Source organism: Oreochromis niloticus, linkage group LG4 (assembly GCF_001858045.2).
Source record: "Oreochromis niloticus isolate F11D_XX linkage group LG4, O_niloticus_UMD_NMBU, whole genome shotgun sequence".
Taxonomy (NCBI): domain Eukaryota; kingdom Metazoa; phylum Chordata; class Actinopteri; order Cichliformes; family Cichlidae; genus Oreochromis; species Oreochromis niloticus.
Genome location: NC_031969.2, coordinates 8,512,833 through 8,534,089, shown reverse-complemented (window position 1 = coordinate 8,534,089; position 21,257 = coordinate 8,512,833). Strand labels below are relative to the sequence as shown.

The 21,257-nt window shown below is 43.0% G+C and overlaps 1 protein-coding gene and 1 long non-coding RNA gene across 11 annotated transcripts in view; one reads left to right on the top strand and one right to left on the bottom strand.

Annotated features, from left to right (window-relative positions):
• Window positions 1–690: 690 nt before the first annotated feature.
• si:dkeyp-69e1.8 (GTPase IMAP family member 7) lies at window positions 691–7,340 on the top strand. The gene is made up of 3 exons (XM_003443173.3): window positions 691–848; window positions 1,213–1,361; window positions 5,198–7,340. The coding sequence occupies exons 1-3, from the start codon at window positions 824–826 to the stop codon at window positions 6,053–6,055; spliced, it is 1,032 nt and encodes a 343-aa protein (XP_003443221.1). The 5' UTR covers window positions 691–823; the 3' UTR covers window positions 6,056–7,340.
• The window catches only part of LOC102080390 (uncharacterized), a 64,670-nt gene continuing 49,171 nt past the window's right edge, over window positions 5,759–21,257 (bottom strand). For 6 of the 10 annotated variants that reach the window (XR_003219891.1, XR_003219887.1, XR_003219886.1 and 3 more), the window contains 4 exons: window positions 12,463–12,667; window positions 8,498–9,381; window positions 7,628–7,692; window positions 5,759–6,017 (listed from right to left, as the gene is read on the bottom strand). This is a non-coding gene — a long non-coding RNA (uncharacterized LOC102080390). Of the gene's footprint in view, window positions 6,018–7,627; window positions 7,693–8,497; window positions 9,382–12,462; window positions 12,668–15,768; window positions 16,220–21,257 lie in introns of those variants that run through there. The other 4 variants (XR_003219890.1, XR_003219892.1, XR_002061963.2 and 1 more) reach the window with 3 other exon arrangements.

The following is a 21,257-nucleotide window of genomic DNA, read 5'->3' as shown; positions in this document are numbered from 1 at the left end:
GTTTATGTCAAATGTTGACCCTACCATTCAATTTTCACAGTAGAAATTGAGACTCGTCAGACCAGGTAGCATCCACTATTCTCTGATTGTGGTGAACTGTAGCCTCAGTCTCTGACAGGACTGGCACCATGTGTGGTTTTCTGCTGCTGGAGCCCATCTGCTTCAAGGTTTGATGCGTTGTTTAGTCAGATCTTGTGCATACCGTGGCTGTAATTATTTACATTACAGTTAAAGAAGTCACTGGATATTTTCTTTTATTCAGACAACTCTGTATAAACCCTACAGATGTTTGTGTGGTAAAATCCCAGTATATCAGCAGTTTGAGACCAGGCCGTCTGGTACCAGCATCCAGACCATGTTCGAAGTCACTTTAATCACCTTTCTTCTCCCATTCTGATGCTCAGTTTGAACTTCAGGAGGTCATCTTGACCATGTCTGCATTTCTAAATGCACTGAGTATCGGCTGGTTAGATATTTGCATTAACAGCAGATGGGTTGGTGCAGCTATAAATGGCTTCTCTGCCTTATCTTATGAGTAAGAAGTCTATGCTCAAAAACCAACTGATCATTTGATAAATAAACTCATCCAGTTAAACTGAGTAAATTATTCCCCCCGGGTTAACAATTGTAAAATTCGGTGCCAACATCTATCCCCTGATGTGCGGATGGTGCCATGAACACTTCCCACAACAGATGGAGCTGTGTTCACCTCTGGTGGAGTGAACTTCAGTGTCAGAGGCAGGGCTGAGTCAGCCCGCAGGAATTAGGAAGTGTGTGTTTACGCCTGATTCAACGCTACATACGACAGCGAGCAGGAGCAGAAATGTCAGCATCTGCTACACAGTCAGGTAGGTTTGATAAATTTTCTCGCATGTGGCTGAAACCATGAAATAAGAGAGGAAAGTTAGGGGCGCGGTTCATCCACGGTCGGTTTACAAGAAGCAGCAGCTGCAAAGGGCGCAGCCAGCTGAGGTGAAACGCTTCAAAGCTCAACGTAGCAGACGAGCTTACGACACGCACACCCGGCACACAGGGTGGGCCTTATCTCTGTAAACAACTCGCACGATAAAGAGCAGACAGCTTATACATGCCAGTCATTTTCGGCTATAAGTGAATTTAAAAACTCGGTCCCTTTAAAGTGAGCACACTTCAGTGTATGAAATAAGTGCATCGTGTCATTAAAACGTTTTTTCTCTCTCTCTTGTTGAGCAGAGCTGAGGCTGGTAGTGCTGGGCCGGAGTGGGGCAGGGAAGAAAACTGCAATATGCAAAATCCTCGGCCTGCAAGACTACCAGCAGGACACAGATGATGATGCTGTCCAGGAGTGCAGCAAGCACAGAGGGGAAGTCGCGGGCAGACAGGTAACAATAACTGAACAATATGGACTGTGGTCCTTTATAAGTTCACCTGCTTATTTCTGAAGTCTGCATGTCGCTTTTGTGCTTTTGAAAAATTATAGCCAGATGTTTACAAAGTATAATACCTTAAAATATGAGTATAAATGTTAATAGAAAACAACAACTTTATTATCTATTTATGTGTTAATTTCTCAAACAGTTAACATTAATATCGGAGTACCTCAGGGTTCAATTTTGGGTCTTCTGTTGTTTTTACTTATGTATTTTTTTGTTTCGTTAACTTTATTTATAAAGGTAGTCCCATTGAGTCTCAATGTCTCATTACAAGAGAGGCCTGTGTCAGACAAAATTATTACAATTTAGTTTTAATATGCTTTAGTTTAAAGTTTAGTCTATACAGTAATAATTTACCTACATTTAGCCCACCTAACCTGCCAGATGTATGTTCATAATATGATTATACATCAATCAGGCATAACATTGTTACCACCTGCCTAATATTGTGTTGGTCCCCCTTTTGCTGCCAAAATGAGCCCTAACCCATCGAGGCACAGACTCCACTAGACCCCTGAAGGCGTGCTGAGGTATCTAGCATCAAAATGTGAAGGGGGGGTCGGCCCTCTATTGATTGTACTTGTTTGTCCAGCACATCTCACGGATGCTCGATTGGATTGAGATCTGGGGATTTTGAAGGCCAAGTCAACACCTCAAACTCATTGTGCTCCTGAAACCATTCCAGAACCATTTTTGGTTGGTGGCAGGGTCCATTATCCGGCTGAAAGAGGCCACAGCCATCAGTTAATACTGTTTCCATGAAAGGGTGTTCATGTTCTGTAACAATGCTTAAGTAGGTAGGTATGTCAAAGTAACCACATGGTTAGCAGGATCCAAGGTTTGCGTGTAGAACATTGGCCAAAGCGTCACACGGCCTCTGCCAGCTCACCTTCTTCCCACAGTGCATCCTGGTCCTAGATGTTCCCAAGGTAAGGGATGCACACGGAGCCAACCATCCATGTGACGTACAAGAAAATGTGGTTTATCAGACCAGGCTACCTTCGCCCATTGCTCCATGGTCCAGTTCTGGTGCTCATGTGCTCATTGTTGAAGCTTTTGGTGGTGGGCAGGAGTCAGCATGGACACCCTGACTGGTCTGCAGCTATACAGCCCCATACACAACAAACTGTAATGCTGTGTGTTCTGACACCTTTCTATCAGAACCAGCATTAACCTTTTCAGCAGTTTGAGCTGCAGTAGCTTGTCTGTCTGGCTTGGACCACACAGGCCAGCCTTTGCTCCTCAGGTGCATCCATGAGCCTGTCACTGGTTCATCACTCTACCTTCCTTGCACTTTGATAGATACTGACCACACCCCAACACCCCACAAGAGCTGCAGTGTTGGAGATGCTCTGACCCAGTCATTTAGCAATCACAGTTTGGTCCACGTCAAACTTGCTCAAATCCTTACATTTGCCCGCTTTCCTTGTTCTAACACATCAAACTGAGGACAAAATGTTCACTTGCATCCTAATATATCCCACCCGATAAAAACTGCCATGATCAAGGGATAATCAGCATTACTCACTTCACCTGACAGTGGTTAAAATGTTATGCCTGATTGGTTTATAGCTACATGCTAAAATCAAGGAGCAGGTTGCTGAAGAACTGTCAGCTACAGTGGTGAAGACAACAAACTGGCCATCAAATTCGTGTTTCTCTTAATGTTTGCCATAAACCTGCAATTGACTGCAGATGAAAATGAGCCTGTGTGGCATATTTACATGAAGGATTTAAGGGCTTGTGTTAATATATATAAATTGTCCCTTTGAAATAAACATATATGTTGAAAAAGTTATATACATGATAAATATTAAGGATCCATTTCTGGTTGTTTTGGCGACACCTGTGGTTACAATGGTTAATAACAGAAACATGTTTGCGTGAAAGAAAATGTAACTTATAATAAAGTCTCTCGCTCTCTCTTCTTGATAACGTGCTGCTGCTTAATCGTGCAGATAGTAGATGTGCTCTGAATGTTGTCCAGTGTCATTTCCTGTAAACGCCTTCCTGCATGTCGACATCACTGAATCCTCTCATCTGAAATGTGAGCTGATGTACTCGGATGCAACAATGAGCACGAATGCATTTAAAAGCCAGTTTGCAGTATTCATTTGAGTTTCTTACCCCACAGGAAAAAAGAAACGTGTGCTTAACCAACCAGGCACATTTAAATGATTAAGAAAACCCACAAAATTAAGCATGACTAGGTTTCAAAATTTTGCAAAAAAATAAGCAACTGTGAAACTCTCGGGGCGTATCTGCTCGAGGCTTTGGTTTACAGCGCTCGCACCAGCCAAAAGAAACTGAGCCAACAGACCTGGGTTTGTTTTAACGCGTTAGTTGTAAAACCATAGCCTTGTTATATGCACTCTATGGTGTAAAATCTCGATACACGCTGATACTAAATATATTCATCACTTTGCAGCTGTTGCTCTCATGTGGTCAACTATGTATAAAAAAACAAAAACAAATGTGGTCAATAGGCTCGGTAATTCTACCATTGGCCTTCACACCAAAGCAAAAACAAACACCTGAGTCTGCTGGGTGGTCAGTGCAGTTAAATTTATTTTACAGCCTCCAAGGAAGGCTAGGTGGACGATACTACTGTGAAACGCTTGCCTAGTGTAATTCTTATATAAGCAAACAAGGCAAGCTACATTTATTAGTGTGAAGGAACTGCTGACAATGGAGAAGGACAGGAGGATGAAGGGGAGGGAGATTAAGATGTTATATACATAGGCTGTAAATAAAAGATGGATGTAGCCACTGTGGTTGTGACCCACATTTTTTAACGTTAATTTTTTAACATTAGGATTTGGCTTCCACCAAGAATTTTTTTTTTCCGAGTCAGAAGTGACCATATTAGGTCAAGATTGTGAATTTCTATATCATCAGCTAATGCTAACAAGCTTGCTTGCCAACCTGCATCTGTAAACTGTATGAACAAACAGAGATACTGGCTAACGCCTTGTAATAAACTAATAAAATACTCAAATTTTACAAACCAAAACTGGAGTGCAGACTTCTCGGATGGGCTGTGCCACACAGAAAGCTATGTTATTTGTCAGATAAGCTATTAAAAACAGGCCAAAGGGCCACAAACAAGAATTTAACTGAGCCTTAAAAAATTCAAATTAGTGGATTATACAAACATACAGTTGTTATAAGGATGTAAATATATGATTGAGCCCAAAACTGTTTTAGCTGTAAATGTGTTATTTTTATTTCTGAGTCAAGTATTTTAACAGCAGAGTATTGACTCGCTTTTGGAGCGGGCCTCAAGTAGTCATTCGAATTAGTTGTGTTTGAGCCCTGAGATTTGTTCCTTGGTTCCATAGCTTCCACTGGTAACAGATTTATCCATAAATCTGTGTTAAACTGGCTTCTGCAATTCAAATTCTGACATCCAAGAACGACTTACAGGACAAAGCTAGCTAACAAACTGTAGGTTGTAGTAATTTTCGGTGGATCAGTATCTCAACAGTGCAGTCCAATATAGTTCAGTCTTCTTTCAGTGCTTTTGTTTCCAACATGAAAAATGTGTTCAGTAAATCTCTGAATTTACTGACTTTAATCCTTATAAAAGTGTAAATATCCATGAAATTTGGGAAGAAATATTGGAATTGCCATGCACACATAGACTGAACTTCATTCAAGTAGTGAGTTCAGTTTAAGATTAACAAAGTAAAAAATATCTTTGTAAATAACAGATGTTTTTTAAACAGGTGCATTGTAATCGATTGTAATTGCTTTTTCTTTATGCTTCTGTCACCTCTCTGCAGGTGGTGATAGTCTCTAGTCCAGCCTGGCACGGTTCAGGTTGCAACTCAGAGGAAAGAAGAAAGTATATTTCCTCCTTCATTGCCTCATCCAGCCCTGGGCCACACGCCTTTCTGCTCTGTGTGCCAGCAAACCAGCCGGCTGATGAAGAAGCCAAGGCACTGGATGTCCTGAAGAAGCTCTTTGGCTCTTCTGCTGTAAGCAGAAATACCATCATACTCTTCACCCACACAGATGTGCTGGATGAGGACGAGCAGCTGGAAGAATACCTCGTCACATGGCGGAAGGACCTAATGGAGCTGGTGGAGAAATGCGGAGAGCGCTACCACACCCTGGAAGCCCGCAGTGGAGAACAAGATGGAAAGACAGCGGTGGAGGAGCTGCTGGAGAAAGTCGAGCAGGCAGTTATGAAGAGTGGGGGTTTACACTTTAGCTGCCCTCTGTACCAGGAGGCTGAGGAAAGGGTGAGAGAGAGGCAGGCAGAGATAGTGAGACAGAGGAGAAGAGAGGAGCTGAATGACCAGGTGTCTCCCACAGACTCCCAACCGGAGAATGAGGAAGAATTGGAAGAGGTCCGGGAAGAAGCAGAGAGGAGCATAGGTGACCTGAATGTGGATGTAGATTGCATTTTTCCCTCTACTGATGTTTCACCTTCCTCCTCTTCTCCATCTTTCCTCGGGGGCTTGTGGGAAACGCTGACAGGGTGGATTAGGTGGCTGTCCTCTCTGGTCAGAAGGGAGTCTCTGCTGGGGTCCTTGATCGGCCTGTTCGTGGGAGGGACGTATGGAGGTATGGTTGGGGCCACTGTGGGGTCTGTGGCTACTGAAGTGGGGCGAAGAAAAACAGAGAAAACTAAATGAGAAGCAATCTCATGTTTAAGTTGCACCTTAAAGTCACTCTACTGTGTTGCACAAACCACTGTATCACTGGGCGATGGGCTTACCCACTAACACTTGTCAAAATAGCATGTTTCCCTGATTACAAATAATGCTTTATAGATCAGTTTTAACCAGTAAATAAGGACAATTTAGGGTTTGCTAGATTTGAAAAATCTTTTGGCTGGTATGTATTGTTCTCAAATGTAACTGCTGCTGTCTTTTTTGCTAGCTCAGTATTCAATATTGTCGGCATGACTCAGATCTTTGCCTCTTTCTGTACTTCAAGTACATAAAGACGCCATCTTGTCTGTAAACAAACCACTGAGTGGCAGCGAAAACCTGTCTTCCATGCAAACTGTGGGAGACTGCAGCAGTTTGCTGTGACCAAAGTAATCAGAGGTTTTCAGTGGAGCACTGGACACACCTTATTTCAACTAATGACAGCATGCAACCTTCTGCAACCGCTTGCCAATTGATCAGGGAATGCGCATTTTTTCCAAAAGACCGTTAGTTATCAGGTGGTTGTGGAGGCCTCTGTGACTGGGACCTAACAGAGCATCCAAGATGTCCTGATGAATGCAGCTTGCTAACCAAGCTTGCTAGCAGTGTTATTTTTTTGGTTGAGGAGTGGTTGGTTCTGTCCAACTTGCCTTTCCTTTTAGCTCTATTTTTGATCTCCATCAGCTTCTGAGGAAAATATGTACCTTTTAAACAGCTGTTCACAAGCTAGTTTCTGACTTTGCTGTGTTTGTTGTTTGGTGCTGGGCAGGCGTAGGCTTTTCCCTCCCTTCCTCTGTCAATGAAAAAAGTCAGCGAAAACATGAAAATCAACAAGTTTAAAGAAGTTAAAGCTTTGCAAAGCTGACATAGATTGCAGAGCTAGTGCTACACTAGCACTTCAAACTAACTGCATCTAAACCTATTACTGTGAATATTTTGAGTATCCTTTTAACTTTCCTATAAAAAGGATATCATACAACAGCCAAATAGATTATTCATAACCTTATGCAGCTCGTCCTTATGAGTGGACTATTACTGATCTCTAAAGAAATTATTTATCATTAAGTAACAACTCCTGAACCTGTTTTATGCTTTTTAGAGAGGGCACAGTGAAGGCTTGAAACACTTTTGTTAGGAGGCAATACCAAGAAGAATCCACAAGGTGGTGACATTGACCTTTATATAGAAGTTTGAAGTTTTTTGAGGTGAACTGAAAGATAATCATTTACTGCCTACCAAGCAAATAAAAGCTGCTGTTTTAAGTACACTCCAGTGTGATTTTTTTAATCTGAAGTGATTGTTCTTCACAGGGATGATTAAGCTGTGGTTACTTTTCTCTAAGTATGTGTTCTCTTGAGATGCTTTTCTACAATGGCTTCTACCATGCTGCAGAGTAAAATGAATGGATATAGATAGCCGTGGTGTGAGGAACAAAAGCCCAGGGTTCACGCTGGAGCAGATGAGTCTCTCAGCAGCACACAATGGCAGGTTGTGGCTTTGACACGGCAGTAATTGACACTCTTGCTTAAACCGTCCGTCATGGTCCGTCCTTACATCTCTCTTGTTCGCTGTTGCCTCTTGGTCTCGCTAAGCTGCCGGCGGCTCTGCCTCAGGAGCAGCTAGGCGTTTCCGAATGTGGGTGGTCCGGCCAGGGTGGGAGGGAGAGAGCAAGGCAGGGAGAAAAAGGGAGAGAGAGAGAGAGAGAATTAGCCCGGCTCTCATGTTTCCCAAAAAGAGAGGAGAGGGAGGGAAGGACAGGAGAAAGAGAGAGTGAGTGAGAAGCAGTGAGAGAGAGAGAGCAAGAGTCAAAGGGAGAGAACAAGCTCTGGGACTACATCTGTCTTCCAGATGTGGCCTCCTCTTGTCTGAAACGGGGAGGAAAAAAAGGTTTTAAAAGTACAGGAAAATTAGTGCTAAACAGTTTTTTATTGTTAGGGATTACACATACAGTACAGACTACAGCATACAGCACCAACTTCAGAACCCACTCACCAGGATATGCTTCTTTTTCCCCTGCTTTATGAAACTGCACGCTAGACTCCTTTGAGTTAACGTATATGAAAGAACACCTGTCCAAATATTATTCAGTCTTAGTGGATACACACCACGGATAAGGCAGAGAGCGCGGAGACGGAGTTGGAAGTCTGGAGAAAAATTAATGAGAATTTTTTGGGAGTGTAATTATTATTATTATTTTTATTTTTTTTTTCCAGAAGGATGTGGCGTACATAAGTATCTTAGTTCAGTAGCACTAATCAAGACCAGTTCCGTAGCTTGTGACGGCGGCCAGTATTAACTCTGGAGGATGAGACCTCACTGGGACAGAGAGAGGAGCTGGTTTGTGCCTGTACGAATAAGCAAAAAGCCCCCAAAAGACGAGCAAAACATGTGAGGGGAATCAGCAGCGAGCCGTCATTAACTCACAGGCGGTAACTTCTCTGCTCCTCTCCCTCAGGGCAAAAATGTTGCTGCGAGGGCCCTGCGGTCCCCGTCGGATCGCGTCGGGTGGTGGTAATGGTGGTGGTGGTGGTGGTGGGGGAGGGCAGTCCGCTGTGAGGACACGGACGCCCGCAATATTTTTTTGTTATCATCGCGCCCCATGGCCTGGAAAAAGACAGCAAACCAAAGGAAAATAAACAAGATGACACACTCTTTCCCCTCACAGCACAAGGCCGTCCTTCTTTTTTTCTTTTCTTTACAGGAACAGCGCACGACCATTATGGCAAGTGTTTAAACATGTTTAACATTTTATTTAGTTTTTTTCATTTACAAATAAATATGACTGTTTGCCAGATTGTAACTGGAAAAATTTATGGGTAAATCAAACATTCTAAATATATTTGACAAAAAAGCAAAAATGTAGGTAATTTAGCTCTAATAGCTGGAAAGAAATAAAGTAGTACAGCAAAATTATAATAATATAACGTTCGGATAAAATAATCACAGGAGCTCACAGATGCTGTAAATCAGCTGAGTGCTTTTTAACCCACCAATCTTTTTCCTTTTCCTTCTTTTTTTTTAAACAGTGTGACCTCAGGAACTATCTTTCTATCTGAGGGCTGTTTTTGTGTGCCGGCATGCAGGGCTGAGACAGCGAGCGGTGTCCGACTGCCGGCTCGCTCTCCTCCTTCTCTCTGGGTGTGCTCGCTGTGAGCCCTCTCATCTTTTTCCCATTAGTGCTGTTTTCATGTTCCTTCCTAGCGTGAGCATGTGTGGCTGCGATTGTTTACCAAGCAGTGCTCGCCCCGTCCGACTGCGCGTCTGTGTCTGTGTGTGTCCAGCGGGGAGTATTCGACAGCAGGTCCACACTATGATAGGAAATAATCATTAAAAGAAGAAGAAGAGTTATGTGATGCTTCATTTAATTATTTCTACATTTTAAAATGTAATTACTGCTGTGTTAGAATTTGTTTTAAAGTATCCTGTAGTTTAAATATGAAATGTAAAATTTTAAACAGTGGGTCCAGACTTTTTATTTTTCTTACGTTAGCTTTAAAATTCACCAGATGTGTTTTTTGACAAACTTCTAAGATTTTACATATTTTCCAAATGCTTCTTTTTTTAATCATTTAGTCACATTTGTATTTAAAACATTTAAGCAGTGATTTATTACTTTTTATTAACTCTTACAAACTTAGTATTTTGTAGGTAGTTACAGTTAGCTGTCTGACACTATACTCATCAGCTATGTAGGTTTATTATCAATCTTCCCACTCGGCCCTGCCTGTGGGCACATTTTTGGGGAGCTGTTTTAGAGTATTACCTAAATTAATTTAAATTTAAACGGTCAGAGCAAACTTAAAACATTTCATGTAATCATTCAGCTGTCAAAAGTGCCTAAAGTGGTTGATAATTTTCTCTCAAAAATAAGGTTAAAAAAGGATTTCCCAAAGCTTTTTAAACTGAGTACCATGTCTCTCTCTGCTATTACAGACTGCTCTACTAACTGCAGTACATGAATATAGGCATTACTGAAAATCTCAAATATGTCTTATAAACATTTTCTAAACTAGTTGATATTTTATATCCAATAGCTACGGGATAATTTTAACCACCAATTATTTTTTGAAATGCATGAATTAAGGCTGTGCACTTAAATATAAGAAAACCTTCATGAATGTCAATTAGTAACACTTCATACCAAAAGAACTGCTTTGAAAACCAAAAAAGAAGAAATTAAAATGGCAGAAATAACATGGAAGACAAAGATGAGCTATTAAAAAAAGAGCATGGATGTCCTTTCTCCTAAATTTGAAACACTGCTGAAAATAGAAAAACGTCTGTGCACTATTTCCCAGATGAAGTGGAAACTCAGAAATAGAGGCAGTGCAGCTGACACGAAGCAGGTCCCATCCATGATCTGACCATAAAGTGCCTCCACCGCACAGAACAAGGTGTCAGGACAGACAGGAAGAAGAAGAAGAAGAAGAAGGAAAGGAAAAAAACTACAACAGGAAAGAAGCCCCCCAGATGACATGAATACAAAATCACACACAGCTGCTGAGGTTAGGGCTCTGATGGACACACACACACACGCATGAATGCACGCCGAAGCTTCTGCACGTGTACGAGCAGCTGACTCGAGCGGGAGGACAACTCGGCGAATCGGCCGGAACGAGAGCCACCCCTCGTCCCCTCCGGCCTGACCCGATCCTCTTCGCCCACACCCCCGTCCAGATGTGACAGAGGAAGATGTCCTGTGCGGACAGCGACTGGAGACGGGAGAAAGAGAAAAAGGGCTGAGACTCGGATGTGCGGTCTGGTTCAGGTTTGTACGCCTCGCCATCATCCGTCTGTTAAAAGAGAACTTCGCAATATGGTCGCCACATTTGTGTCATTTATTTTCACTCGTACAACCTTAACATACGTTCCGACACTTGGATGCCAAAAAGGCACTGGGGCTTAACTAATACCCCGTGGCAACATGTCAGAATCGGATGACGATAAATGAGTTCCAGTTTGACTCAGTTCGCTTGCCAAGGGACAGATAAACAGCTAGTAGGAGGGTAAGGTCACGGGCTCGTGTGTCTTACAGGCGTGCGGATAAGCCTACTGTTGGGACGCTTCAAAGGGAATCTATGGCATGACGGGAATGGTGCAAAAAGGATGACAATCAGAATGAGAAAAGGGGTGAAGTGAGCTATTAAAGCACACTGCAGGAGGCCACGTTTGCAGGAGGATGAGCTTTAGGGAGCGAGACATCGCGGGATGAAAGAAGCAGGAAAGCCTGAGCTCTGCTGGTGTGACAGCTCTGAGGAGTTAGCGGCCTCACGCTGCACCTCCTGCAGCAGATGGGCTTTGAGGATTGCAGGAGGGGGGCTTCAGTCAGAGAAGAAGACAACTCACTATGCGGAGCTGCGGTGCGGGTGTTAGATGGCCCCTGAGCGTCACCATAATTGATGGATAGTGTGGTCCACATTAAGTGACATGCGCCGTTGGCTGTAAGTGGGTGCGATGATTGGGGGCCTTTTTGAAGCTGGGGCCATGGGCTGTGTTTGAACCGTCAACAGAGACCCCTATTCTCTGTAAAGGACACCAGCCTGTGGTTTGGTCGCAGCCTCGGCACAGGCCAAGCACACTCACACACACACACATTATCCTTCAGTAGTATTATTGGGTTCTGGGGGAGGTGACTGTATTATTCCTGCTGCAACACTGACTTAATTCAAGGCAGATCTGACCCCGGCTCGTTCTCCTCCACTTCTGCTCTATTGGATCAAGTCTTAATCCTGCCTCCACCACATGAATGGGAGACGCAAAGAGGAGCTGCACTCGCTCCTGCCACATACATCAAATGTCACTCAGGTCCATATGCTGTCATGCAGCTTATGATGGGTATCGGCGTGTCATATGAAAGCTAGAGGAGCTTAATGGAGGCCTAGAAAGACCAGAGCTGGAGACAGATACTCTGGGAGATTGGAGCCACAGCTCGCATTGATACAATGCGCCGTCCAAACCTGGATTTGATCTTCTGTGGCCTCGGTTGTTTTTTTTTTTGTTTTCTTTTTTTTTTTTTGCAGATGCATACAAGCCTGACACATGCTCCGCCAGGAAAAAGCCAGGGGAGCTGGCCCGTGATACCACTTCAGAGTCGAGGCGCACACAACAATCTCTAAATAGGAGCGTCTCAGGAGGCACTTTACAGTAAGCTATGACTAACAAACCCAAAGCACCTCAAAACAACGCTGGGAAAGATCCAGCTTCCGTCGAGGCAACACGAGCTCCCGCTTCTCAGCCAAACACATAATAACTCCTGCTCAAGGGCCCGTTTATTGTCATATCTTTTCAAAGTGACGCCAAACCCAAAACACACTCCACACACACACGGCCTTGAGCTAACAAGGGATGTAGGCGAGGCTTTTTAGGGCTTTTCCAGCGACTGAGCTCACCAGACAGCCGATTGCGGGGGTCGACGGGTTTTTTGGTGCGCGTAGCGGTCCAGCTCTCACGCAGGGGAGACGCAGAGGCCCTCAGGGCGGTGGGCGCCCCGGGAGCAGACGTGCCCTTCAATCTCCATCTGAAATGAGAGACAGGCCATTGGTGCGCAGGGATGGGCCTCTGATTTGTTCTGTGGTCCCTTTGAAACCATGCATCCTGCAGAAGAGAGGAGGGAGAGAAACAGGGAGTAAACATGACAGGCAGGATGAAGGGAAAAGTAAGATTAAGATGTGCAGCTGCAGTGGCTTTACTTCAGCCCAGAGAGGGCAGTGGAATCAATGTGGAAATGATAAGACAGCGAGGAAAAAAACTGGGGATACCCCGCACACACTAACTTTGGTTCTGTGTCTTTTCAACACAAAAAAGTAACATGATCTGTCAAAGGGAAAGAATACGAGCGGCTATTTTAAAATCAAGGATTTCAACGTCAAATAACAAATCGATCGTGTTTCTGAACGCTACAAAGGAACGAATTCGATGTCAGATGAACAGTGATCAAAGAAAATGCAGAGTCCCTCCCATAACATACACATATACAAATGTGTTTTAGTTTGTGCATGGTTTGTGCTCAGTCATAGATCGACGTGGTGTGTGTGTGGGGGGCAAATCGTGAGAGAAACAGACAGATTGTGGTAGCTTTGATGTGCGCTCAGAGCTCAGTCAACAGAATACACGCTAGGTGGAAAGAACAAAAAAGCAGTATCATAGGACAACTGTCTCTCTGCAAACCACTACAGTGGGACGTGTGTGCGTGTGTCTTTCTGGCCTGCGCACACTCAGTCATGTGCGCAGGCTATCAAGTTGTCGATCAAGAGGAGCGATGAAGCAGAGAGAAACGTTTTCTCTCACATCCTCAAGGAGGGCAGACGACTGACACACACTTAAAGGGAAACAAAACAGCCCCCACCACATCTAAATCCTGTTGTATTCTCTTCTCCTCAGAGGAAACTCGTGTGATCAGATATCCGCCACCAATATGTTCCCCATATGTCTAAATCCAGCCGCCATTTCTTCCCCCCCTTTTTTCAAGAAATTTGGTTTTTGGGGTTTATGTGTATTTATCTGCACTGTGCATCGTTCCTATTAAGGGGGTCTTTGTCTGTCTTTGTGTGAAAGCTGACAGCTCGTCACTTAGCACTGAATTGATGAGTTGCTTTCACAAAAGCACGCACGCACAAAGACACACAGCAGTATTAGAAAAACAGGCATAAATCTCTAGTTCAGAGCCCGTGTTACCCTCTTTATTTTTCCATCCGAAAAACCTGAGTGCTCCTTTCCGACCGCAAGCTACCTTACTCTAATGGGCTCATTTAGACAAATTTATTTTGCCCCATTTCACTCTGTTGTATATATTGTTAAATAGACTGGCATTTATGTAGAGCTCTTTTGCTCTTTTTGGGCTTTCAAAATGTTTTTACACTACAAGCCAAATTAATTCAAATTCAAATTCAGTCAAATTTTCATGCAATTTAAATTTAGTAAATGTTTCAAATGTATCGACTCTCTGAATATTTATTTAAATATCTATTATATCCTTTGTATTTTTTCCAAATTAGTTGAGATACTCAGACTGTGTAGAAAAGACAGATGAAAGTGAAGCCAATGTGGAAGTCTCTTAAACCTGCATTGTTGCTAGTGGTCAGTAGGGGGCGACTCCTCTGGTGGCAGATTGTATGGAAAACTATTAGAAAATTAAGCAACTTTTCACCTTATTTATGGCCCTTCTAAATTAGTTTGTAGTCTTAAGCACTAATTACAAGTTTCAGTGACTATGAGATGAATTTCATTTTATAAATTATGGTCCCATTCAGAGTAAAATAAATAATAAAGTTTTGGCTACTTTGTGATTGACAGCTCACTCCAGTATGAGGGATTGTTTCTTTACTTTTTCTCAGGCAGATCCACCCCCTGAAAAAAAAAAAAAAGATAGTGACAGACAAACTGCTTATCTCGAGTCCACAAACACACAGGTGACATCATCTTTCATATACAGTTTATGGACCTCACTTAACTACCTTCTTGTGGGACAGTGCCAGTGCCCTTGGGTGGGAATCTCTGGCCTGGGCCCGGATTTGACTTGTGGCTTAGCAGTGCAAACAGATCGTGCCGATATGAAGCCCGTCAAGCAACGTCAGTGTTTTTTCAATCTAAATTCCAAGATTACTTCACTTTTAAGCACAATGCCAGACCCCAGTCACAGCCAACATCTGAATACACCATCACTCACTGAAATATTACAGACATCAGAAACTCACTCGCAGCAAGGATTAAAAAAAAAAAAGGGATTGTATTCACACGGCCCATCTCATAATTAACGGATGCTATGACTCAACTTGGTCACAGCATGGTAATTACCTCAGGAGGCTGTCATATTTATTTAACTAGGAAGCTAAGACTGCTGAAGTCCAGCCATGTCATATGTTAGATCGTGTCAGATTGAAACCATGACACATTAAGCTGATTTTTCCCCCTCCTTCCTCTCTCTCTGTTGCACCAGGGTGGTCCTCACTCTGGCTCCGGCCTCGTTAGTGTGTGTGTGTGGTGTGTTTTCGAGACTGTCACAACAACATGACCCCCAGAACATTTCAAACATACACACACTAATTCTGCTCAGACACGCGCATCTTGCGTTTCCAAATCCACACACATGCACGCACACACCACAAAACCTCTGTCCTGGCTGCAGGGATAGAAACAACAATGCTGCCTTTGACACTGACCCTAACCTCCAGTCCATCCCTCCACCCCCCCAAAGCCCTCATCGCCCTCCCACGTCCCCCAGGCCTAGCGCTGGCCACAGGGCCGAGAATGCGATTCAGGTGCAGGACTCTGCTGTTTCCAATTAGTGGGGTATAAATTAGAATCACTCTCCCCTGTCCTCTATCTAAACATTGCTGTCTCTTCATCCTTGTCGACCCTACACACTTAACTCTGCCTCTGACCTCCCGCCTGTATCACTCTAAGACATAAATTCACTTCCTTTATGGCTCTTGTCGGCAACCTCTGGACTCCTCTAACTCATGCTCAACGCTGTTAATGTGCAGTGCATTTGGTATAAAACCCTCCATTTTCAGTCAATGAGCGTATAAATCCCGAGCCATATATCTGACTTTGAAAGGAATATAACTTCTGGTTTTACTGTACTGTCTGGTTACTGTAACTGAGATATTTCACAGAAGACAAGGACGTACCCTGACATATGCACTCCACATTGCAGCAAGGCACGCTCTGATAAGGTTACAGAGAGATTCAGTTACCTTGTGAGAGGAAATGTAGACTTATTCCTCGACTTATTAGACAGTGTGTTTGCGAGCTTTTTCGTCCACAGGTCAGCCTGTTAAACTGAGTGTTATTATTCCAGGGCAGAGAGATCAGCTGCAGTGTAGCCAAGTAGGACCTGAGGTCACTCTGGTACTGAGAGTTCACATCTGTTCAAATAAATCCTCCACTGTGCCATCAGCAGTAAAAACACACACATGCAAGCTGCAGCAGAATGTAACTAAGCACATTTAGAGGAAGAAATCTCAGGCATACAAGCACATTTTGGTTAATATATTTGTTCACATATTTGCCTGGGGGCTTTGGACAGTGGAAATGTGATTTTATGCTAGGCTACTTGTTGTCCACAATGGCATATAATTGAGAGGTTTAGTAAAACTTATTCTGAACAATCTGTCAGTCCCACAAAAATATTTTTGGACTATATAGTTAAAAGTGTATGCATAATGCTGATTTACATGGTCAGCAGAACACAAGAAAACAGGTCAGCAAGTCAACAGGGAATAAGCTGTTAGCTAAGAGTAGCCTAACGGATAAACGGTAATAGCTAGCTAAGAATTAAGAGAGGATGCGGGGAAATGTTATATATTGCAAAAGCATGAAATTAATGAAACTTTAGAATATAAAACTTAAGAGACTGACAACAAGTAAACAGGGGAACTGCTAAAAGTGTTCAGCTAAGCTAAGTTAAACTGTTAGCTATTAGCAATAGCTAAATAGCTGACATTAGCAGATAAAAAGGTAATGGCTAAAAGTGGCAGATAAACTACTGAAACAGCTAATATTACTGGTGGCTGGTATAAATGTGAACAATTAATAAAAGAGCTGAAAGAAAAACAGGATAGGTAAATGAGCTCGGCAGTAAATAAAATTGTTTGACAGTAACATACCAATTATTATGCCAAATACTGCATTAGTACTCATAATCCAAAAGGACAGTGTGTCTATCACTTATAACAATTCATCATATGGTTGATACTTTAACCATTTCTTGCTAATAATACTAAATAAAAAATATATTTTTCTATCCAGAACTGTCACAAGTTACAAATCCCAGCACTGCATACACCTGGAATACACATGCTAACACTTTGGCACACACTTTCTCTCAAAGTACACGACACCAAGAAAAAATAAAGAAAAATAACAAGCAAGCACCATGATAATATTTCATCATTCACTTCTTTTTTACATTCCTGACTTTGGCACCTGTCATGTGTGTGGTTTTTCTTTTTTCTTTTTACAAGCTCAGGCTGCTGTTACAGAGAACACAGCACGCAGGAGGGAGGAAAATTTACAGAGCGTGTCCTCTCCGGGCCGTGCAGTGTTCACGGGGATCAAATGCTCCCAAGGTGTGGAGTGTGTGTGTGTCATATAACTCTACATTTCTCTCCACTGCCACTATACCAGCACCAGAGCTGCTGCCCCCGCCTTTTACAGAGCCCAGGACCTCAGTGTGCCCTCTGAGTTTTCTCTTTATGAGCTCCAGTTCATCCTTCGACTTGCAGAGAAAACAAGAGCTGCACAGGCTTTTATAGGACTCCTGGGGAATACATGAAGAAGAAGAAAAAATAAGAGAGCAAAGTTTTTAGCAGGCAGTTTGAGGCTTCTGCACTGTGAAGGATGACTGATAGAAGAGGCTGAAGTGTTGGCTGAAGGATTAAACACAATGTTACCCCCATTTACCGCAGCCTCTGACCTTCAGCTGCCCAGACGATGATAGAAAAATGCTCCAAAGAGACAAAGCGAACCAGATGAAGATGAAGAGAAATAAAAGGCAGCCACAAGAAGGGTGTGAACTTTCCCCCACCGACACAAGCTCACTTTTGTGGGCTCCCTCCTCCACGGGGAGTACCCAAGATAAACAAGCCTGTTCCTCTAACACCTTTCACCTCTCCTCCTGACCTCAGTTCATCCCACCTTTTTCACTCATCTCTGGAAAACGTTCTCCCCTCCACTCCTCTTTGTTACTTCCTTTCTCCCCGTCCGTCCAGATGTTTGGCCCAGTGGCGGCAGCAGCAGCAGCAGCAGCAGTGAGAGCGAGGACCCGAGGCTACGCGGTGGGGATCTCCAACAAGGATTGGAATGCTGACCCTCTATCCATCTCCATCAGCGGAGACGGATTTGTTTGACTTGAGATGTGATTGTGTTTTCTCTTCCCCACACCTGCAGCTTCCTCTGAACCGTGCTCCCACCCACTCACCCACCCCGTTCTTCTTTGGACCCTCGCTGATCAATTGCTTTAACTTGGCAAAACACTCGTCCAGCTGCTACTGCTTTTCCACATCTTTTATATTTTCTCTTACACGGCCGGCCTGCCAAGTAAGAGTTGCAGTCACATCACAGCAAGTTGGCGTTTTGACAGATATTTGAATCCAATGAAGTCATGAACTGGAGCGGTCCTCTGACAGTTCCTGTCTCTTTCTTCTGTTTGTTGTCACATGTGCTTTGATTGACTGTAGTGAAAGCAGGTCTCTGGGGGAGTAGTTTCATTATCAGAGGCTGCTCATGTGGGATCTACATAAAATAATAAACCTCCTCTGTCTTGTGATGGTGTTCTCTTCCCACCCGGAGCTGAGCAGGCATTGTGACTTTCAACAAACTGTGGTTTCTTGCAGATCAAACATTCCTCTTGTTTTTGAATTTATCATGCGGCAAACCCGCCCTCATTAGTCAATGGCACTCAGCAAGTTGTAGCGTTTAATTCCGCGGGGCCGCCCAAACTTATCACCCTTCATTTCAACATGGTGGGCTGCCCTGTTGCTGAAACCCTCTCAAGCGGTTCCAGACATCTGACAACAGCCACATTTATTTATTGACTTCATTTCGCTTACAGGGCAGCCTTTACAGCTCCCTTGAGTGATACAGAGTTAATGTAGAACTGTTCATTGCTCGTGAGTGTTTTTTCACTCCTCCTCCTCTACCGCCACCTCCTCTCCCTCCTTTTTAAACTGTTCTTAAGTGTTTAAACACGCGGGTAATGACGTGCTGTTGTGGAAGTGAAAAACCATGTGGGATAAAAAAAGAAAAACATCCATGTGGGCTTTTTCCCCCAAGGAGAGCGCGAACCACCGAGGACGGGATGAGAGCGAGGAAGGCCCTGTTAATCAAAATGAATGAGCACCTCTCAGGGCCCTCATGTCGACGAGGCCGCGGAGGAGCTCTCAGCCCCCTTCGCTCTGGGAAAGTAGAGCACTGGGTATAAAGAGAGATCCAGACACTGTGATGAACGCAGCTAGCCAACCAAACTTGTACTTCCTGTTTGCTTGACCTTCCAGCGTCATGTAGACAGCAGGTCAGAATAAAAAAAATATTGTATTTATTTATTCTTTTAGAGCTGTTAAGCAGTTTAGTCAAATCTGGATATTTTCCCCCCAGCTGTTTATTTTAATACTTGCATCTTTTTCAGCCATATCTACTACTTTTAGCTTTTTCATCATTTATCTGCTTTCAGCTTTAAAATTGAGCTACTTGGAGATAAAAGCTATTTTATGCTATTATTTTTAGCTAGCTGTCTCAACATCTTTGTTAGCGTATCAATAACTTTACCAAAAGAATTTTTTCAAATCATAACTTCTATGTTTTTTATTATCAAAGCTACTCTACTAACTTATTTGCAGAAATGCAACTATAGCATCTTCTTAAATTGAAAAGTACCATTGCCCCAAATAAAACACTGACGAAGCCGGCCACTTAATTACTTAACTGGTGACAAATGTCAGTGCTTTGCAATAACTGGATTCCAAAAGTGTTGGTACTGTGCTGATGGAATCAAATCAAATCAAATAAATCATCACAGTCCCTGTTGCTTTTACGAACAATAGATGTCAACATTAGCTTAGCAAAGCAATTATAAACAGGGGGAAAGAAATATGTTTGCTTTATCCAATAGTAACAAAAGTCAGCTCACCAAATATTACATATAGTGTTCCTCGAGTGAATGTAAAAACACTTAAAACACAAACTGGGAATCTGGTTTACTGTTTTCAGTCGTTACCTTAAGCTAAGCTAGCTAGCTGCTGGTGATAGCTTTAGCTTGGACAAATGAGAATAGTGCATTTCATTTACCCAAGAACAAAAATGTTAACAAACATACTAGCAAACATGCAAAAATTTTATAACAGAAAGACAATTATTGAGTCAAATAACTATTTAAATGTCTAATTATAACAGGAAACAATTTATGTTGGCTTGTCTTCGGCTGACTGAAGGGAAGTCAGCTTGGAGGAAGCTCGTTAGAGTTTAATAACCTAAGACTGTCAAATATTAAAAATGATTTTGAGTTAATTAAGTACATCTTGGTGAGACGAGCCACAGCTGCAGAGAGCTTGCATTGCAATGAAGAAAACTGTTGTTACTGAGAAAATAAAAGTGGCTTGATCACAGATCCTTGAGGTGCTCCAAACTGAAGTTGTTCCTGCTGACCATCATACAGAGGTAACTGCTAAACCAGAATACGGCTCGTCATTAAATTACCATTAGTAAGAGGCAACCATTTCTGCTTTCATAGATCGCATTTTTGCAGCAGAGAATCCGCTGTAGCAGTTTTTAATCGAAAGGAATTTGAGACAAGACAAAATAAACACAAGTGAAATACGAGCTACAGTTTTTTAGCCAAGATAGTACGACAAAAAAAAATATGAGCATTTTTACAGACAAAAAGGAAATCGCATTAACTTGGAATAAAAGAGGAGACATTAAAGTCATCATTTCATTAAAAGAGCCATAATTATTGGTGGCTACAGCTTACATAACCCTACAGTTATTATTGCATAGCAGCCTTCAGCCTTTTAAGGATTATCATGTTTTTGCTGTTTTTCCCTTTTTAGCTGATTGAATTTAGGCCCTCTCTGTCTCCTCTCCCTACTGTTGCTCCTACCGCGTTTCACAGAACGCCTTCAACTCAGCAGCTTTTTCAAATTTGGGGCTTGCGACACTCAGCCAAAAGCCGCAAATTACCCCCCTCTAGCAGCAGCGAATTAGGAACAATTTTGTGTTAGCTATAAAAAAGCGAGGGAGAGAGAGAGAAGTGAGGGGAAAATATAGCTTACACCAGGGACCACCAACAGAGGCAACATGGGATGAGCGGCTCGTCGGCCGACAGTTTGGGTGGCAGGGCGGTGCTAGAAAGCAGCCTCAGTGATCTTCAGAGCAATCAATCCTATCATATCACATCTACATAGTACGGCACAACATCCATTACCAAACACAAAGGCCTGAATTAGTGGATTTATGTTGCTGTTACAGGATGTTTGCAGGCCTGTGAATTGGCTTTACAGTTCCCTGAGCACACAGAGACCTGCAGCAATGACACTGACAGCCTCACAGCACCTTACGACACCTTACAGCCTTATTCACTCCGGCGACACTGAAGGGGAAAGGATCCATATGAGGTGACAATTCACCGCCTGGAATTTTCATTCTCTCTTTCGAAGAGGGTGGGATTTTTGATTTCCCCCCACTATGC